The 19065-nt window shown below is 38.5% G+C and overlaps 1 protein-coding gene across 1 annotated transcript in view; it reads left to right on the forward strand.

Annotated features, from left to right (window-relative positions):
- The window catches only part of dnah6 (dynein, axonemal, heavy chain 6), a 313200-nt gene that overhangs the window by 17436 nt on the left and 276699 nt on the right, over positions 1-19065 (forward strand). Inside the window, exons 6-13 of the mRNA XM_060841711.1 lie at positions 3326-3593; positions 5130-5264; positions 9633-9750; positions 10113-10230; positions 10318-10492; positions 10856-10990; positions 12830-13030; positions 17489-17609. Of these exons, the coding sequence (XP_060697694.1) occupies positions 3326-3593; positions 5130-5264; positions 9633-9750; positions 10113-10230; positions 10318-10492; positions 10856-10990; positions 12830-13030; positions 17489-17609 (1271 nt within the window). The remainder of the gene's footprint in view (positions 1-3325; positions 3594-5129; positions 5265-9632; positions 9751-10112; positions 10231-10317; positions 10493-10855; positions 10991-12829; positions 13031-17488; positions 17610-19065) is intronic.

Below are 19065 nucleotides of genomic sequence, written 5' to 3' on the forward strand. Positions count from 1 at the left end.
GTTCACAAACTTAACTTCCATGCTACAGAAAATATTATCTTTTCTGACCATTACCTAAGGCTACAAGCTGAGCTTTCAGCTTCATATAATTTTTGTTTCCTGGTCTATTCGATTCAAACTGAATAAAATGCCAGTATCTGCTTTTTTAGTTCAACACTGTTCAAAACCTCTTTTATATCTCTGTAGCAATTAGACTTGATTGTCGTAGATAGCATCGAAATAATCTTTCAATATCCACCTAGTAAAGTCGAACTGGTTCATACTCTTGCGGAACGTTTCAGAGAACACCTCCTGGACACCCGGACCAACCAACCCAACCATCCCGTGGCTCAACACTTCAACTCCCCCTCCCACTTCACCAAGGACATGCAGGTCCTTGGACTCCTCCATGTGTTGCTGGAAAAACACTGCCTGACCTGCTGCGCTTTTCCAGCAATACGTTTTTCAGCTCAAACTCTTGTCTGTGCCCTACTCTGCAGAAAGCTCATCTTAAACAACATGGCTATCCTTGTTCACTTATATTAGCTTACAATGGCCTAATGTTTCAGATTTAAGCTCTTGCTGTCATCTAAAATTTCCTCCATAGCATTGTCACCCTTACCCATACTGATCTCTTCTGAATTCTCCCATGCTTCGCTTAATATGTTCCATTTCTGCGCTTTCCTTCCTGAAACTCTATCTCTTTACCTTTCTTCGATCTTTCTTAAAGACTCTGAAAGATTTCTTTTGTCCCCACTTTTGATCTTCACTCCTAATCTGGCTTTTCTTTTGGTTAATGTGAGCATTGTTACTTCCGAGATTGTTTTGGGAGAAAGTGAGGACTGGAGATCAGAGTTGAAGAGTGTGGTGTTGGAAAAGCACAGCAGGACAGGCAGTATCTGAGGAGCAGGAGAATCGATGTTTCAGGCATAAAGCCTTCATCAGAAATGAGGATTGAGCGCCAAGAAGGCCGAGAGAAAAATGGGTAGTGGGTGGGGCTGGGGGGCGTGGGAAAGGTAGCTGGGAATGCCATAGGTAGGTGAAGTTGGGGGTGAAAGTGATAGGGAGGAGAGGAGGGTGGAGCAGATAGGTGGGAAGGAAGATGGACAGGTAGGACCATTCAAGAGGATGGTGCCGAGTTGGAAGGCTGGGATTGGGGTAAGGTGAGGGGAGTGGAAAATGGGGAAACTGGTGCAATCCACGTTGATCCTGTTTGGTTGGAGGGTCCCAAGGCAGAAGATGAGGTGGTTAGGGTTGGGCGATGGAGGTGGCCCAAGATCTGTACGTCCTTGGCAGAGTGGGAGGGGGAGCTAAAATGTTCAGCCACAGGGTGGTGTCCCAGAGATGTTTTCTGAAACAATCGCAAGTTGTCGTCCTGTCTTCCCCCCTGTAGAGGAGACTGCAATGGGTGCAGTAGATGACGTTTGTGGAACTACAGGTAGATTTCTGTCGATGTAGAATCCACCTTTGTCTGCCTATTGCATTCCCAGCTACCTTGTCCCTCGAGCATCATCCCTGATGAAGGGCTAATGCTTGAAACATCGATTCTTCTTTTTGGATACTGCTTGACTGGCTGTGCTTTTCTATTCTGTAATTGTTTTACGACAATAGTGCTCCTGTTCGATAGTGGCATCAAGACTGCTTTCTTAAATATGAAACACAAATGCTTAACTATAGGGGGAGGAATATTAGTGGTACCTGGAGCAGCTGAAAATTTAAGAGAACAAATCCTCTTCATGCTTGACTGAAACCTATCAATGATAAGAAATTGACCAGTAATCACAGAGCCAGTTTGTATGGAAGAATCTTAAGGCATCGGTGATGATCCAAGGTCAAGATATTTACAGGGCCAGGAGGAGCACTCTACCTCTCCGAGGCGCTCAATAATAAAAATAAGTACCAAAGGCTTTTTGGTGTTTTTTATTCACCTCTTGAATACGTACTGTTAGACAGCTCAGTAAGAACTGGTATAATGAGACTAATCATATGTAAGGAAATCTCTACATATTTCCACTACAGTTTTGCAGTGGGTTTCCTGTAATTGGTGTAGAGTCTTGACCTGCGTATTTGTGGAGCTGAATGCATTTTGCAAGTATGGCCCAAGACTACCATTATCATTCTGCTGCCAATTTACAATGTAAAATTCAGAAGTGTAACAGCTGTTTTGCAGTGGCAAAACAAGCCACATTGAATTTGGTTTCTGTAATACTGCCATAAATATCTGTGTTTGAAAGAAAACAATTTTGATGCATCGCTGTATGGATAATTTGAATCTCATTGTATCTATTAACTTCTTTTAAGTGAACCTCTGTTTAATAGTGAAATGATTTTGAATTCGGTAAAACCTTTCAAATAGCTACCCTGTCAGGAAAATCAGATGAAGTCAGGGAAAATCGAAGGGAGTCATATACGACTGCAGGTCTTGTATGAACCAGTTCTCGACAAGTATTGTCGGAGATCTTGGCAGAATCGCACTTAATAATGGGCAATATAAATCTAATCACTGGGGATAGTTATTTGGTAAAAATTCCAAAGGCCAGTATATTGTGTCAAATAGCATATCTTTGTAATTAAGAAGATGGTGACCACAACTAAACAGCCCGCATTTCTAAGAATTGTTATAGATTGCTCAACATTAGAGGTAATTCTGGAATTAGATAGTACTTGGTAAACAATTGTGTTTGTGCAGAATTATGCTGACAGCCATTTTAGGATTGTCAGTCAGGCACGCATTGTGGCACAGATGCATGTGTTCGAAGTGACATATGTTAATATACTGGATGTCTTCCTTGGCAAACAGAACGTACACACTGTGCTTGTTTCAACTCAACCAAATAGGTGACAGCCAAACAGTCAACCTGCCTAGTTTAAAATTTAAATAAATCTTGCCAGCTACCTGTCAGTCATCACTAACTGATGAGCTCTTAATGAGAATGTATCCAGTAATCTGCAATTTCCTCATTATGTATAAATGTTGTTTCCCTTTTATTTTGTTTTTATTTTGTGAACTGACCTCATGAGTCCAAAATGATTTCATAAAATGTGACATTTTTTAGTATTAAATACAAATTTGTAAGAGTTGGAGAATCAACTTGAAAGGAACGTAAAATTAAGCGAAATATTCTGTTACTTGATAGCAGATTGAATACTATCTAAAATGTCGATGGTGTTTTGGAGTTCTGAAGAAGCGTTTCAACTGAAAATTTAAAGCCTCATCCTTCAATGTATATTTCAATTTGTATTTCATCTCTGGTATATCTGATCAATCTTAATAATTGTAAAAATCTAAAATATGAATTCAACAATCAATTACTAATATTTTTATGCTGAACTCAATTTCTTTTAGCGTTGTTGCCTATGATGATATCAACCAGAATGATTATTACACAATCAGCCAGCGTGGAGTTCTACACATGAATAATGAAGACATTGATTTCATAGAATTGGACCGTTGGGAACAAGAATATTTGTATCATAAGCAACTTATTCAGATTCCAGTGTTTGCACTTTTTCGAAAATGGAAAGCTTTTACTGTATGGCGGAAAAATGTACGTTCCAAGAAGATCAATAACTGTCGCAGAGCATTACAAGATAATCTATTCATAGTGAACCCTGTGAGTTATAAATTGAATTTTATTACCTAATTTAAAAAAAAAATCATCTGTACTCTAGATATGTTCAGTGTATGTTGAGATGAGCAGTATTTCACAACATTACAAAGTAGGCAACATTGAATCATACAAAATTCTAACAGTCCTCTGCTAGTGTGAATGCTGTTGCCACACCCCCCACTCCATCTCAGCCTATCAATATAACCTCTTACTCCTTCTCTCCCTCATGAAATTTTCTAACATCTTTCAAATACATCTATGCTATTCACTACAGCCACTCCATCTGGTAGTGAGTTTGAATTTCTTGCCACTCTGAGTACAGAAATTCCTTTGTGGGATCATTATTTACTACTTTGCATTTATGGCCCCTAGGTTTTCAACAGTTTCTAAGTGGATACATGCTTTCTAATATATACCCTGTCAATTGTTTCATAATTTTAAAGATTCCATCCTGTGTTTTTTAAATAGGCATACAGTACAAAGAAAGAACTGTTATAAAACACTGGTCAGCTTCAGTTAGATTATGTATCCTCTTCTGGATACCACAGTTTAAGAAGTATGTGAAGTAGAGGAGGTGTAGGAAAAAATGATTTTAGTAATGTGCAGGTATTGAGAAACTGGGACTTATTATTCTATATTGAGAAGAGAAGGTTCAAGGTATTCAAAATCATTAGCGACCTGGCAAGAGTAGTCAGGGAAATCTCATGAAAGGGTTAAACCCCAGAGGAGAGAGTTAAGGTAATTGGTAAAAGAAGCAAAGAAGACATTGAGAAAAAAAACATGTTTTTAAACACAGAAAGTCTTTAAGATCTGAAATGTAGTGCTTGAGAGTGTGGTAAAAGTAGATTTAACCGCGACTTTCAAAGAAGATTTGGATAACTATCTGAACAGAAAAACGTTAGGGCCAAGGCATAAAGGTGGGGAGTGGGGCCAGCTGAGTTGCTGTTGGAGAGAGGCAGCATAAACACATTAGTTGGAATTCAGTGTTCTCTTGACATCACTTTTTGTGCCTCTTTCTTTAACCACCTAGGTTCTACACTACAATTCTCACCTCAAATTTCCTCATTCTGCCATGATTTAGGACTATTTTTACAGTCCACCAATTTGTTTAAGCTTTTCGTTATTGTTTCAGATAGTTCCTGCTGACTTATCATTCTTACTTCTCCTTTTACCTCTGTGAGGCACTTTGAGATTCTCTGCTATGATATAATTGTAAAAATGCAGTCATGTTTATCATTATCACATGTATTAATGATTGTATTCATGCTATATATATATATAATATATATATAATGAATGTGTAACACCTTCAGATATCAAACTTAAGAGGAAAACAAGACTTATGTTTTTGCAGCTTTTCATAAGTGAATCTTCCATACCTTTTACATAGTCAGATTGCAGTTACCATATTAAAAATAAGTTAAACAATTATGTACAATCTAAATGAGCTGTCTAATATGTCATTTCATGGAAAACTTTAAAATGATGGCTGCTGTTTTTATTATGGCTTGTAACATTGTGTGCTTTTCCTCTATCAAGTCTTTGAGGCCTGCTCTTCTCAACATCAGAGACATGTGCTATCGCATTAGCGATATGGCATTGTGTGATATTAAGAAAGGACACACTTATACACTGGATGAGTTTAAGGCAGTTCAATTTCGACGACTTGATGAGGTAATGTATAACACCTTTGAAATGTTATTTCAAAAATAATATGTAAACAATTTCCTTTGAAGTCCAGATCAACCATCTTAGACGTAGGTTTGGCTGCCAGCTAACTGGACAGAGGCCATTTTGGAAAGGCTAGGAAATATTTTGGGAAGGAAAGGGGCCAGTTAATCTTTGATTTCCATAATGGAGTCAACAATATAAAAAGAAAATTAACAAACACACGTTAAAGGGGTTTGACTGATTAACAAGCAGATTTAGGTCTAGGACGTCCAGTGTGACAATCTTCAAATTACTCACCAAACAACTGCTAAAATCAGGAATGAATATCGTTGAAGCAAATGTATCGACAATGAGATTTGTTTTCGAAGAAGCTTTTTGCTTTGCTTGGTATTACTGCCATTCCTGGGGAATATGGGAGCTATCCTAGAATTAGCTAAATTGGATGAATAAGAACTAATATACTCAATGGCAGAACAGATACATGTGGAAGTAAAGAATTAAATAATATGTATTTATCCAGCATCTTTCAGACCTTTAGTCCAGCATACCTCAGATTCAGTGAACTTTTTTGAGTTAAAGTTAGTACTCTCAGACATGGAAGAATGAAAGCTGAAATGTGTGTTGCTGGAAAAGCGTAGCAGGTCACGCAACATCCAAGGAGCAGGAGAATCGATGTTTCGGGCATAAGCCCTTCTTCAGGAATGAGGAGGGTGGGCCAACCAGGCTAAGATAAAAGGTAGGAAAGAGGGAAATGGGGAAGCTGGAGAAATCTGCATTCATCCCTTGTGGTTGGAGGGTTCCGAGGCGGAAGATTTTCCCCCAAGTCCCTCCTCCCTACCTTTTATCTTAGCCTGCTTGGCACACCCTCCTCATTCCTGAAGAAGGGCTTATGCCCGAAACATCGATTCTCCTGCTCTTTGGATGCTGCCTGACCTGCTGCGCTTTTCCAGCAACACATTTTTCAGCTCTTATCTCCAGCATCTGCAGCCCTCACTTTCTCCATGGAAGAATGAAAGGCAATTTACACTTAAGCTCTGACAAGGAGCAATGAAATAGTGGTCAGAAAATCTAAATTGAACCTTGGTTAGATCATACTTAAGAGTACTGCTGAATGAACAAACAAGAGGCATTTAAACTTATGGAAGATTTGGTAAGAGTAAATGTAGAAACAATGGGCTTGATAACGTGCCCTTATCAGTTGTGTTTTCAGCAGGGATAGAGGGGATGGTGGGCATGTAATTCAGGTGAGGTGGCTAACCTTGTCAACTACCCCCAAACATACACCTGTAATACAGGGGGTGGATGGCTGCTAAAATCAGCAACCAGCCCACAATGTGAAAATAAATAATTAAAGCTCAATTGAGTTTGTTAAGAAACCCCAGTATTGTTAAGAAACTCCATATATGACATACAGATGGGAAAACCTCCATTTTTCTCACAAAATCGATGGGAAAATCCTCAGCAAGCAGTACAGAGTTGTAGCATAGCTATTTAACAGAAGTTAAAGTTTAAAAGTAAATAACTACAGTATTGTCAGAATACAGAGTTTATTCTTTTGTAAAAAAAAATGCAGCAGTACTTTCATAGAGTTCAGACTTAAAAGCCAAAGAGAAAACTGCAACCTAGCTATGCTAGAGTTTAAAACTTTGAAGAAGTTAAGGTTAATACATTCTTGATTTAGTGTGCATTTGCAAGCTACAAAACCCTCACATTTATCAATTATAGAATCATTCGATCTTGAAAGCAAATAGAAGAAAGCAATATTATAAAGTGCAGAATTTAAACAACTTTGAAGCAATACGAATAAATAATTATATTTCATTGCAGTTTCCCTGTAGTTGTATATTTTCCTTCTCTTCAGGTGCTTCTTCAATTCCCCTGAGAAAGCTTCAATTGTATCTGCCTCCATGCCTTCAGGCAGCATGTTGAATATTCAAACAACTTGCTGCATAAAAAGAAACTTCCTCTTGTTGCTGCTGTTCTTTTGCCAAATTCTTCAAATTGGAGCATTATGATCATCAGTCCCTCTGTCAAAAAAAACTGTTTTCCCTCTCTTAATCACTCAAGATGTTGAACGGTTTGTAAAGTCACTTTTCAATCTCCTCTGCTCCACGAAAAACAACTATCCTATCCATCCGACTGAAATGCCACACCTCTGGAAACATTCTCATAATTTTCCCCTCCATTCTCCAGTTTCTATCAGAAATCAAAAGTTTCTGGGTAACTTTTGTTATTCTCAATGCTATCATCCTCACAACCAGTAATGCAGCAGTGAACTTCATGACTGGGAATGATTACTGCTTAGACATTGTAGATTGATTTAGGGCGGTACATTGGCTCAGTCAGTAGCACTGCTGCCTCACAGCGCCAGAGACCTGGGTTCAATTCCTGCCTCAGGCAACTGTCTGTGTGGAGTTTGCACATTCTCCCCATATCTGCGTGGGTTCCCTCCAGGTGCTCCAGTTTCCTCCCCCAACCCAAAAATATGCAGGTTAGGTGAATTGGCCATGCTAAATTGCCCGTAGTGTTAGGTGAAGGGGTAAATGTAGGGGAATGGGTTTGGGTGGGTTGCTCTTTGGAGGGTCGGTGAGGACTTGTTGAGCCGAAGGGCCTGTATCCACACTGTAAGTAATCTAATTTAATCTATATAAAGATTTATTGGAACTTCCTTGCCACCTCCTGTTGCTCATGTTCATTAGTGCTTAGTGAATCTTTCTGGGCAGTTCCCTCAAACTCCGTATTAAAGTCTAATGGATTTTTATTTTGAATTGATCCTTGGAGAAGAAGTAGTTATGAGCTGCTAACTTTAGCATTTCATTATGAGGCATTCTGATTGTAGCAACTGATCATATCGGCGAAAGTGAGGACTGCAGATGCTGGATATCAGAGTCAAGATTAGAGTGGTGCTGGAAAAGCACAGCAGGTCAGGCAACATCTGACAAGCAGGAAAATCGATGTTTTAGGCAAAAGCTCTTCATCAGGAATGAGGCAGGGAGCCGCCGGGATGGAGAGACAAATGGGAGGGTGTGGGGCTGGGGTGAAGGTTGCACTATCCCCCCCGGAGGCTCCCTGCCTCAATCCTGATGAAGGGCTTTTGCCCAAAACGTTGATTTTCCTGCTCCTCCGATGCTGCCTGACTTGTGCTTTTCCAGCACTACTCTAATCTTGCAACTGATCATATGATTGCCTTAAGAGGAGAGATGTGGATTAGGATGTAGCCCTGTACTTTTAACTATCAGTCAGTTATGCAGATTGGAAGAATTCTCAGCCCTGAAAACCTGACTTCAATAATTGGCCATTTGAATTTTGGTCCAGAGTAGGGACAAGTTACATTAAGAGTCACAGCAGGAAATCCCGGAAGCAGTGTTGAGGATGCTAGCTGTGGAGGCGGACTAGGTGGAAAGGCTGCCTCAGGGCTCTACCTTTATGTCCAAAAATTAATAAAAAAGGATGAGAAACTTCTCAAAACGTCACCCCTCAAACCTCTTCAACCCCACTACCAAGCCTTATCTACATCATCCCATGCCACCTCGTGTTCTGCATCCACCCCAAAACACTTCATTCAGTCAGTACCAACATAATCCCTTTAGCTATCCTATGGCCCTTATTGACCTTATGTTGCTTTAGTGCTAACACATACCAACCCATGCCACTTACATACAAGTATTTTCTATTTTAACTACTAAAATTCTGTCCACTGTAGGCAAACCTCAAGATCCATGAAGAGATGAGATAAAATAAAGTTCTATGAAACAATGTTTCAAATGACTATTGCAGAGTGATGAAAGCACACTCCTTCGTAAAACCTATTTACAACATTTACACTCCGTCTATATAAGACCTTGTAACAACAAGGTTTGCAATCATAGTTTCAAAGTTTTTATAACTACTTGTAACTATTTTTTAAAGCGTTGATCCAATACGCTTTGCTGCTCTCTCAATATATCCTGATTGGAGAAAAGGATAACAGACCTGAATTACTGCTTGTGTGACAACCTTTTTGTACGTCGTAATTTTAAGTAACTTAAACTGTATAATATAGTTCTGATGTGGAGGAGTCGGTGTTGGACTGGGGTGGACAAAGTTAAAAATCGCACAACACGAGGTTACAGTCCAACAGGTTTATTTGGAAGCAACAGCTTTTGGAGCGCTGCTCCTTCACTATTTGATGAAGGAGCAGTGCTCCGAAAACCAGTGCTTCCAAAGAAAACTGTTCAACTATAACTTGGTGTTGTGATTTTTAACTTTGTACAATGTAGATTATAGTCTGTTGGTGATGAAAATTTAAAGCAAAGACCTTTTCAGGTAAAATTTTATTTTCCATATCAAGAATCTTGGAATCCATTAAAATGTTTTCTTTTTGTTCTACAGGGTGCTGAACGTCTGGCTCAGTTCAGGAAAATTGCACAACAAACAGTTAAGATTGCTTGTTGCACAGCCTTACTGGAAGCTGGATTTATACCAGATGACTATTTGTCTGAGATGCAGAGTGCAGGTACTGATTGAAATGCAATGTGCAAGTGTGTTTATTTGTACTGAATTTGCGTTTCACATGAAGTTTGACAACCTTTTAAAATTGTGATTGTCATGTCCACTATGAGAATTTGAGTTGATATTGCTTTATCCTTTGGACAGTCTCCCCAAGAGCTTTTCGTTCCATTAAAGTCTATGCTCCGTAAATAAACTGTTGTACATTTTAATGAATATGAATATTTCATACAAAGTTTGCAGTTATTCCGGATATGAATGCTTATCTACTTACTTTACTTTAAAAAAATGTTGCTTGCTTTCTCATGTGTGACTTTTCTGATTATGGATATTGTTGCATAAGAAATATTTGTTGACTTGCAGGCATTGGTGAGAATAATATGCGTTCTATTATTGCCACTGAAATTCTTACGGAAACATCTGACAAAATAAATTATACAGGGCAGGCAAACAAGAGGTCTCACTGCAGAAGGCTAACCTGGTTAGTGGAAACATATAAAAGCTCTGTTTTAATTCTCACTAATGATTCAGGTTAAACATAAAATACTTCTTCATTTCTTCTTTGTAGCTTCATCCGCCTTACTGATTATCTCATAGTGAATACAATGCATGTCCTCACAGTGAATTCCATCACGATCTTGTTCAATCACTTGACAGAGAAGCTGAAGCGCACTCCAGAGGAGGAGCTTATTAGAATTTGGAGCACGAACGAGGCTGGAAGGGAAGCTGAGTTGGAAAAAAAGGTGGATAGACATTCAAAACATTTCCTAAAAAATATATACTTTTCTTTGTGTGATTAAGCTGTTGAGGTTTGCTTTTATTATTTTCATGGTTTTTTTCCATGACACATACATCAGATATGGGGACTACACCAGTGGCTGTCGTGTTTTCCCTATTGTGATGCATTTCATCATTAAATATATTTTGACAACACAGAAAGTGTCACATCGTGAGATCCAAATTACACTTCTTATTTTTCAGAAGAGCTTCATCTTTGAAAATTATTTTAACAGTAAGATAGTTTTATATTTATGTATTCACCTTATCTTTCTTAGTCACTTATGCAAACTCCCATACTCAGCACTGCAACAGTTGAAGATCTTGAGGATGAAGATCTTGAGGATGAAGAACTTGAGGATAAAGAACTCCAGATTGAACAAGTGTTTGTGCCAATGTTTCTTGTAGAAATGGTACTAAATTTTCAAGATTTGGTATTCTGTCCTCCCCTTGGTGAATTTGAGGTTTGTTCATTGAATTTAACTTTTAGTTTCTTTTCAAATTCAATTTTCTAATATTGTTATTTAAGTCATTTGACAAACATAAGCAGGCATAATGTGGAGATGAAGCTGGTGGATGCCATGGCAGATGAGTTAAAAGAGTTGTTAGGGCATTGGCCCACTTCTGGAAAGGAGCATGAGGCCCATAGCCCAAAACCCCTCATCGCCATACCGTTCTTCCAACATTCCAGACATCTCCATTTCCCTTGTTATCCTCATATCCACATAGTTTTTTTAACTCCCCTCACCCCTAAATCTGTCTATGATCCATCATACCCTTTCACTTTCCTTATTTCCCTTCACCCTCCTTATAACATTCAATACCTCACCCCCACCCATTGCCTACAGTCAAAATAAATAATCATTCTAAATGCATTTCTGAAATCTTTAATTAGGCAGTCATAAAATTGTCAAAGTAAACAATCTTTCTAAATTCAATTTAAAGACATAACCCTCTCAAGGGTTCATAAAATATTCTTAAAAATCAAGCTTTGAAACCGGAAACAGATGTCTGAAATGACCTTCCTTGAAACAACTAAAGCAAGAGGGACAATTTATACAATCAAAGCTGAATTTTAACATTTTTCAATGTGAAAACTCATTTTATTTGAGTGGATAAGGTGCTCTGTTTTAGCTAAAGACTTTCTGAATTTGACAGTGCTGGTCAACTTAGTGCTGCAAATGTGTTGCTGGTCAAAGCACAGCAGGCCAGGCAGCATCTCAGGAATAGAGAATTCGACGTTTCGAGCATAAGCCCTTCATCAGGAATATATTCCTGATGAAGGGCTTATGCTCGAAACGTCGAATTCTCTATTCCTGAGATGCTGCCTGGCCTGCTGTGCTTTGACCAGCAACACATTTGCAGCTGTGATCTCCAGCATCTGCAGACCTCATTTTTTACTGGTCAACTTAGTGACCACTTAGATTTCAGAGCAAAGTCAAATCCTCAGCCACTGTTTTAAATCATAACTAATACAGTTTAACTTTATTGTAACATGTTGGCAGCCACTTTAAACTTGATTGTCAATAGATTTCTAACTCCAGACCATGGGTTTACCACTCCTGTGAGCTGGTGGGGGCCATATCAAAAAAATTTAGCAAGTCTAATTCTAAAATCTTCACTCTGCAAAACGGGTGGCAACACTGGAACACTGGGCTCCCAACCCTCTTCAATCAAGATTATGAATGACCAGATTTGTTTTATTCTTTCATGAAATATGATTAATTCTGGCTAGGCTGGTATTTATTGTTTATCTCTACATGTCCTTGAGATGATGATAATAAAATGCCAACTTGAGCCACTGCAGTTGATGCGATGTAGCCGCAGTGTCATTAAAGAAGATGCTTAATGATATTGCTTCAGCCATAGTGAAAGAATGGTGATAGAGTTCCAAATCAGGGTGGCATATATCTTTGAGGGAAACTTGCAGGTAATGGGGTTCATTTACCTGTTTCTCTTATCCTTCTATTATGTACAGTCTGTGGGTTTAGAAAGTGAATATGGTTTCTCCCACCATTTTTAAACCTCCCAATTAGTGCAGGAAAATCCAGCCACATTTATAATTTAAATGTCAATGAAATTAATTAGTGAATGTTGATTCTGCAACCGGTGAATTGTCCAGTGTAGGTATGATGAATATAGAAAGCAATGGATTTTACGTATCGTTATATTATGAAAAAAAAATTATAAAAGCCTTACAAAAGGAGAAAAAAATGGAAATAGACTAAAACACATTATGAAAAAACCTGGACTTTCATTCAGTACAGATTATACTTAACTGTTTTTTGTGTTTTCTTTCTCAGGCTGGGATTTCCGATTTTGTGCTACAAATGCAGGGAATAGTTCTCTCAATTGCCAACTTAGTGTCAGATTCATATTTTAATTCCTTTACAAGTCCAATTATCAACAAAAAGGTTGAAGATAAAACTTGTGGTGAGGGACCAAGCCTGGCAACTATTCTTGAAGATGACAAGTATTTGGTGGAAACCATCCAGAAAATTCTGGTATGATTTAGCATAAACAGTAACAGATTTGATACTTAATCTTTGGAAGTTAGTTCCTAGAATGTCCCCATTTAGTGAAACAAAATATGATTGAAAGCATCATCATTGAATCATTTTCTTAAACTGCTAAGAATTCGAAATCTAGTGGCATTGGTATCAGTAATGTTCTATTCATTACAGAGGCATTTTAATGTTCTATACACAGTAGTGCCTGTTGAGGTCCAATTACCTTCTATTATCTGAGGAGGGTAAATTAAAGAAAATGATATCACTGCCACACTTCCCACCAACCAATCTTTGCAGTATTTGTAGAAGATTTGGAATAGCCTTTCTTTATTGGATTATATCTTGCTGTTCATTGAGAGACTAACATAATTGAGATCAACAAAGGTCAATACCAGGGAAGAGGTTACATGCGAGATAAGGGCTCATGGTATTACAGTAACATATTAACATGAATGGATGTTTAGTTAATGACCAGGAAATAAAGAATAGGGACAAATGAGACAGTTTTGCATTGATGGTTGCATAATGATGACTTGGATGAAAAGACAGAGAGTAATGTTTCCAAGTTTGCTTACTGTGGAATCATAGAATTAGAAACTGTTCCTAGTCCTACTGAAGTTAGAATCATAGAGATTTACAGTCCAGAAAAAAGGCCCTGTGGCCCATTACATCTCCACCAGTGAAAAACAACCACCCGAACCATTTTCTAGTACTTGTGTTACAAGAGATTAAATCAAATCGAACATACGCAATATCATTATGCTATACAAACACACTGGTACTTAGTTTAAGGCTGGCTTGGTATTTATTAATATAGTACTAGAAGGCTATATTGTCTGAACATTCAAACATCACTTAATCAATAGGTGCAGCTTCTGTTATACTGTTCACCAGATAAGCGAAAATTTGAAATGTTTGAGTTGATGCTTTTTTTCTATGAGAGTTAGGAAGTCCAATGTGGTGATGTATGAATACTTTATATTCAAATTTATATCTCCTGGACAACTTATAACGTTATTGAGCTCATTAGGGTTCGGCAGGATAGACTTTGTTGCATTTGATGCTTACATGACTGACCTGTGAAATGTCCAATTCCGGATCATCTGTACAGTTCACTTCCTTTATATTGTTGCATGCCATCAGCAATGAGAACAGAATGCTGTAATCCCAGTGGCAAATTAGTATCATGAATGATCATTAAATTCAAATGACAGAATAAGGTCTGATGGGTTTTTAGTTCCATATTTAGGGTCAAACTTTTTTCTAAACTCACTAAGAATAAATGACAACCCTCCAGGCAGCAAAGGAGATTTGATCAGCAGGAGACCACTGCCAATGACCTGTGAGCACATACTATTGGTCAGGTAATTCTCAAGAAGGGGCATTCCGATTAGTGAAAGGGCACAGGCTTGGGATAGGAAAATTTATAGTTTCTTGTAGCACCTTTTCTCCTGATAACCAGCAAGAGAATTAAAATGTAATTATTAACGATTTAACTGGTTGCACTCTTTTGCTCAAACTCTCTTTCCAGACAAATTACCATTTGGTTTAGTGGCAAAAGAACCACTATTCTCACATTCAGTCAACAAGTTAAAAATCACATAATAGGCCCGGTTGACAGTATTGGCATTTTTACAGGTTCTGCCAACTTGGGGTAGATATCATAACACCCAAAATTTAAAATTGTGCCCAATAGAAAATGAATTGGCAAAGTCTCAGCTCCAATTGAACTGTCTTGCTGCCTGCTTTCTGCCAGATAGTGGGTGTGAAAATCAAAGTCAATTTGTCTTTTAAAATGGTTATTGTTATTCTGTTTGGTTGAACCAAAAACATTATAAATTGAAGAGCAAGTGTCTACAATGTTTGATTTATGGAACATGGGAACAGGAGTAGGCCTGTTCCACTGTTCATGGCTGATCTGTAGCCTAACTCCATATACCTGTCTTTGGCTCATATCCCTTCGTACCTTTGCTGAACAAATATTTATCAACCTCAGCTTTGAAATGAACAGTTGAACCAGCATCCACTGCCATTTGTGAAGAGAGTTCCAAACATCTACCACTCTTTGTATGTAGAAGTGCTTCCTAACATCTGTCCTGAATGGTCTGGCTCTAATTCTCAGACTACGCCCCACAGTTATAGAATCTCCAAACAGTGGAAATAATTTATCGTTATCTGTCTTTTCCTGTTGATACCTTGAAGACTTTGATCATATCTTAACATTTTAAATTCTCGGGAAAACAGGACAAATTTGGATAACTTGTCCTCATAACTTAACCCCTGAAGTCTAGATATCATTTTTGTATCTACATTATCCTCCCTCCAGGGACAATATGTAATTCGTAAAGTGTGGTGCCCACATTTGCTCATGGTACCATTAGTGGGCCTAACTAGGATTTTGTACAACTGCATAACTTCTGTGTCCTCCAGATTGAAAGGCCAGCACTCATTAGCTTTCTTGATTATTTTCTGCACTTATTTGTGACATTTTGAAAATCTATGCACTGGAACTCCCAAGTGTCTTTAGATATTTGCTTTATTTAATTTCATGCCATCTAGTAATTACCCTGATCTATTCTTTTTCAGTCGGAAATAGAAAACTTCACAATTACTTATGTTGAACTTCATCTGCTACAGTTTTGCCCATTCATTTAGCATAAAATTACATTGGGATGTTGATGGTCTATCACCTACGTTGTCTGTACTGCCACCTAATTTTGTGTCATCAGCAAATTTGAATATTTTACTTTTTGCGCTATTACCCAAATTGTTAATAAATAATGCTAGTAATTGAGGCCCTAAAACAGATCCTTGTTTGACACTACTGGTCACATCCTGTCAATTTGAGTACCAACTGATTATCCCTAGTTTCTGTTGCCTGCCACTCAATCAATTTCCCAGCTATGTCAGCAATTTTCCCACAATTTCATGGGCTTCTACTTAGTTAACAGTCTCCTATGTGGGACTTTATCAAATGCATTCTGGAAGTGCCTATAAATAACATTCATTGAAATTACACTGTCCACTACCTTAGTTATTTCTTTCAAAAAACTGAATAAGGTTTGTCCAGCATGACCTACCCATCGTGAGTCCATGCTGGCTCTCTTTGATTACCTGAAAACTTTCAACATGTTCAGTTACCCTACCCTTGATAAAAGACTTGAAAATTTTTTCCACCACTGATATGAGGCTAACTGATCTGTAATTCCTGAGTTTTCCTCTTTTTTGCTATTCTTAAAGAGGAGAGTGACATTTGCAATTTTCCAATCCAGGCAGACAGCTCTTATATCTCAGGGACACTGAAAGATGAAAGTTAAGCCTTCTACAATGTGCTACCTTCTTGCAATGTCAACCAGCTGGACCTCACAGAATGAGTTCCTTTACTGGGGCTATTATTCTCGTCCAATCAGGGAGCCCTCCCTGACAGATATGAGCAAGTGTGTTCCCCTCCAACTGTATTTTGATTTAGTCCCTGCCCTCCCCTTCACTGTTTTGATCTCACGGCATTGCCCTTTGATGTGAAGGGCACTGCTTGTCACAGGCCACTCGGGTGTTTCCTTTCTTCCTGGTGGTGGAAATTAAATAAAGATTTGTGCACTTTGTGTCTCTCACTGTGTCTCACAACTGCACATGCACACCGTGGGTGCTGGGGAAAAAATAAGCACTAACGCAGTTAGGCGGTATTGTGGGGGTTAATAAAAAAAATATAAACAGGAGATTGCAAAAAAAAAAGGAAACAAAAACTGAAAAAAACGAAAAAAAAGGAGCAAGTGTGTTAGAGATTCTGGTGACTCTGAGAACTGGCTCTGTGTAAATATAAGGTGACTTGGTGGTGGGATACTAGCCTCTTTGGAGTTCTTTCACTCATTGATGTTTTTCTTACATTAATTTTATTCAGCCTCTGTCCCCAATCCATTATTAATTTCCTCAGGGATTCTGGTAAGCTATCCTTTGTTTTATTGTAAATACCAAGACACAGTAATTCTTCAACATGTCTGCTATTTCCCCGTAGTCATTGACAACATCCCACCTTCAGTCCTTAGTGGGCCAACATTGCTTCCGACCACCTGTTTTCCCTTTGTGTAACTTTAAAGTTTCTTTTTATTGATTTCAACCCTGGCAAGTTTCCTTTTATAATCCCTTTTAGTAGCACTGCTTTGTGGCCCTTTGCTGGTCTTTGTATCTTTCCCATTCTAGAGGATCTGTTTTGTTTTTTGCAATTTTGTATGTGTTTTTTTATTTAATGCAGACTCTTATCTCCCTAATTATCCAAGGCTGTTTTTTTCTGTAAAGTAGAGCTTTCTTCTCTGATTTATGAACTATTGACAAATATAAGTTGCTTTTACTAAAGCCAACCAATTGTGAACATTTTTGTTTAACTGAGATTTTACTTATGATGCCTTCCAATTTACTGTGATTTGCTGTGATTAATCCAATGATTTTCCTGTTTAGGATTGTATTGAGTCAGGATTTAATGCAGCAGTTATGTTTGCAGAAATGTTTGAAAATTTTCGGACAGATTTTCTGGAAAATGAAGCCCTTGATTTGCCAGCTATTATGAAAGAGGAACATGGTATGCTTGTCAATATGGAGTTATCTTGCTTTGGATCAGCTTTGGATTTAAATTGTGCTAGGGCATTGCACAACCAGTGATGTCAAGTTATTGGTTAGCAGTGTGAACTTATTCATTTTGTACATAATTCTATTCAAATGTGGAATTAGGATTCATGCTTGAGGAATAAGTGAATATGTTTATAGATCCGTCAGACAAAAAGTTCCATGCTTTGCTGTTGTATCCTAGATTTTAAAAAACATAATACTGTCCTTACTGTGAGATCAAACTTTTCTTTTTATTGCTTGCTACAAAGTTCAGGCTGTCTGTTCCCAGCCGTTTATTATCAGACTGTCTCTTACAGCTGTTCTTTTATAGAACTCCCCGTCTATTCATTTGTAAGATTCTTTGTTCAAAGTAGACCCCGTTACAAAGAACAAAGAAAGTTACATAACAGAAACAGGTCCTTTGGCCCTCCAAACCTCTGCTGATCCAGATCTTCTATCTAAACCTGTTGCCTATTTTCCAAGAATCGTTATCCCTCTGCACCCTGCCCATTCATGTATCTCTCTAGATACATCCTATCATGTTCACCCCCATCTCTGCTGGCAATGTGTTCCAGGCACCCACCACCCTCTGCGTAAAGAACTTTCCACGCGTATCTTAAACTTTTTCCGTCTCACCTTGAACTTGTTTCCCCTCTTGATTGAGTCCTTCACTCTGGGGAAAAAGCTTCTAGCTATCCACCCTGTGTACCTCTCATAATTTTGTAGACCGCAATCAGGTCGCCCCTCAACCTCCGTCTTTCAAATGAAAATAATCTTAATCTACTCAACATCTCTTCATAGCTAGCACCCTCCATACCAGGCAACATCCTGGTAAATCTCCTCTGTCTCCTTTCCAAAGCATCCACATCCTTTTGGTAATGTGGCGACCAGAGCTGTATGCAGTATTCCAAATTCCAAACCAAAGTCCTGTACAACTGTAACATGTACTCAATACCTTAGCCAATAGACAATAGACAATAGGTGCAGGAGTAGGCCATTCAGCCCTTCGAGCCGGCACCGCCATTCAATATGATCATGGCTGATCATTCCTAACCAGTATCCGCTTCCTGCCTTATCTCCGTAACCCTTGATTCCACTATCTTTAAGAGCTCTATCCAACTCTTTCTTAAATGAATCCAGAGACTGGGCCTCCACTGCCCTCTGGGGCAGAGCATTCCACATAGCCACCACTCTCTGGGTGAAGAAGTTTCTCCTCATCTCTGTCCTAAATGGTCTACCCTGTATTTTTAAGCTGTGTCCTCTGCTTCGGCACTCACCCATCAGCGGAAACATGTTTCCTGCTGCCAGAGTGTCCAATCCTTTCATAATCTTATATGTCTCAATCAGATCCCCTCTCAGTCTTCTAAACTCAAGGGTATACAAGCCCAGTCGCTTCAGTCTTTCAGTGTAAGGTAATCCCTCCATTCCAG

This window comes from Hemiscyllium ocellatum, chromosome 2 (assembly GCF_020745735.1).
Source record: "Hemiscyllium ocellatum isolate sHemOce1 chromosome 2, sHemOce1.pat.X.cur, whole genome shotgun sequence".
In the NCBI taxonomy this organism is placed as follows: Eukaryota; Metazoa; Chordata; class Chondrichthyes; order Orectolobiformes; family Hemiscylliidae; genus Hemiscyllium; species Hemiscyllium ocellatum.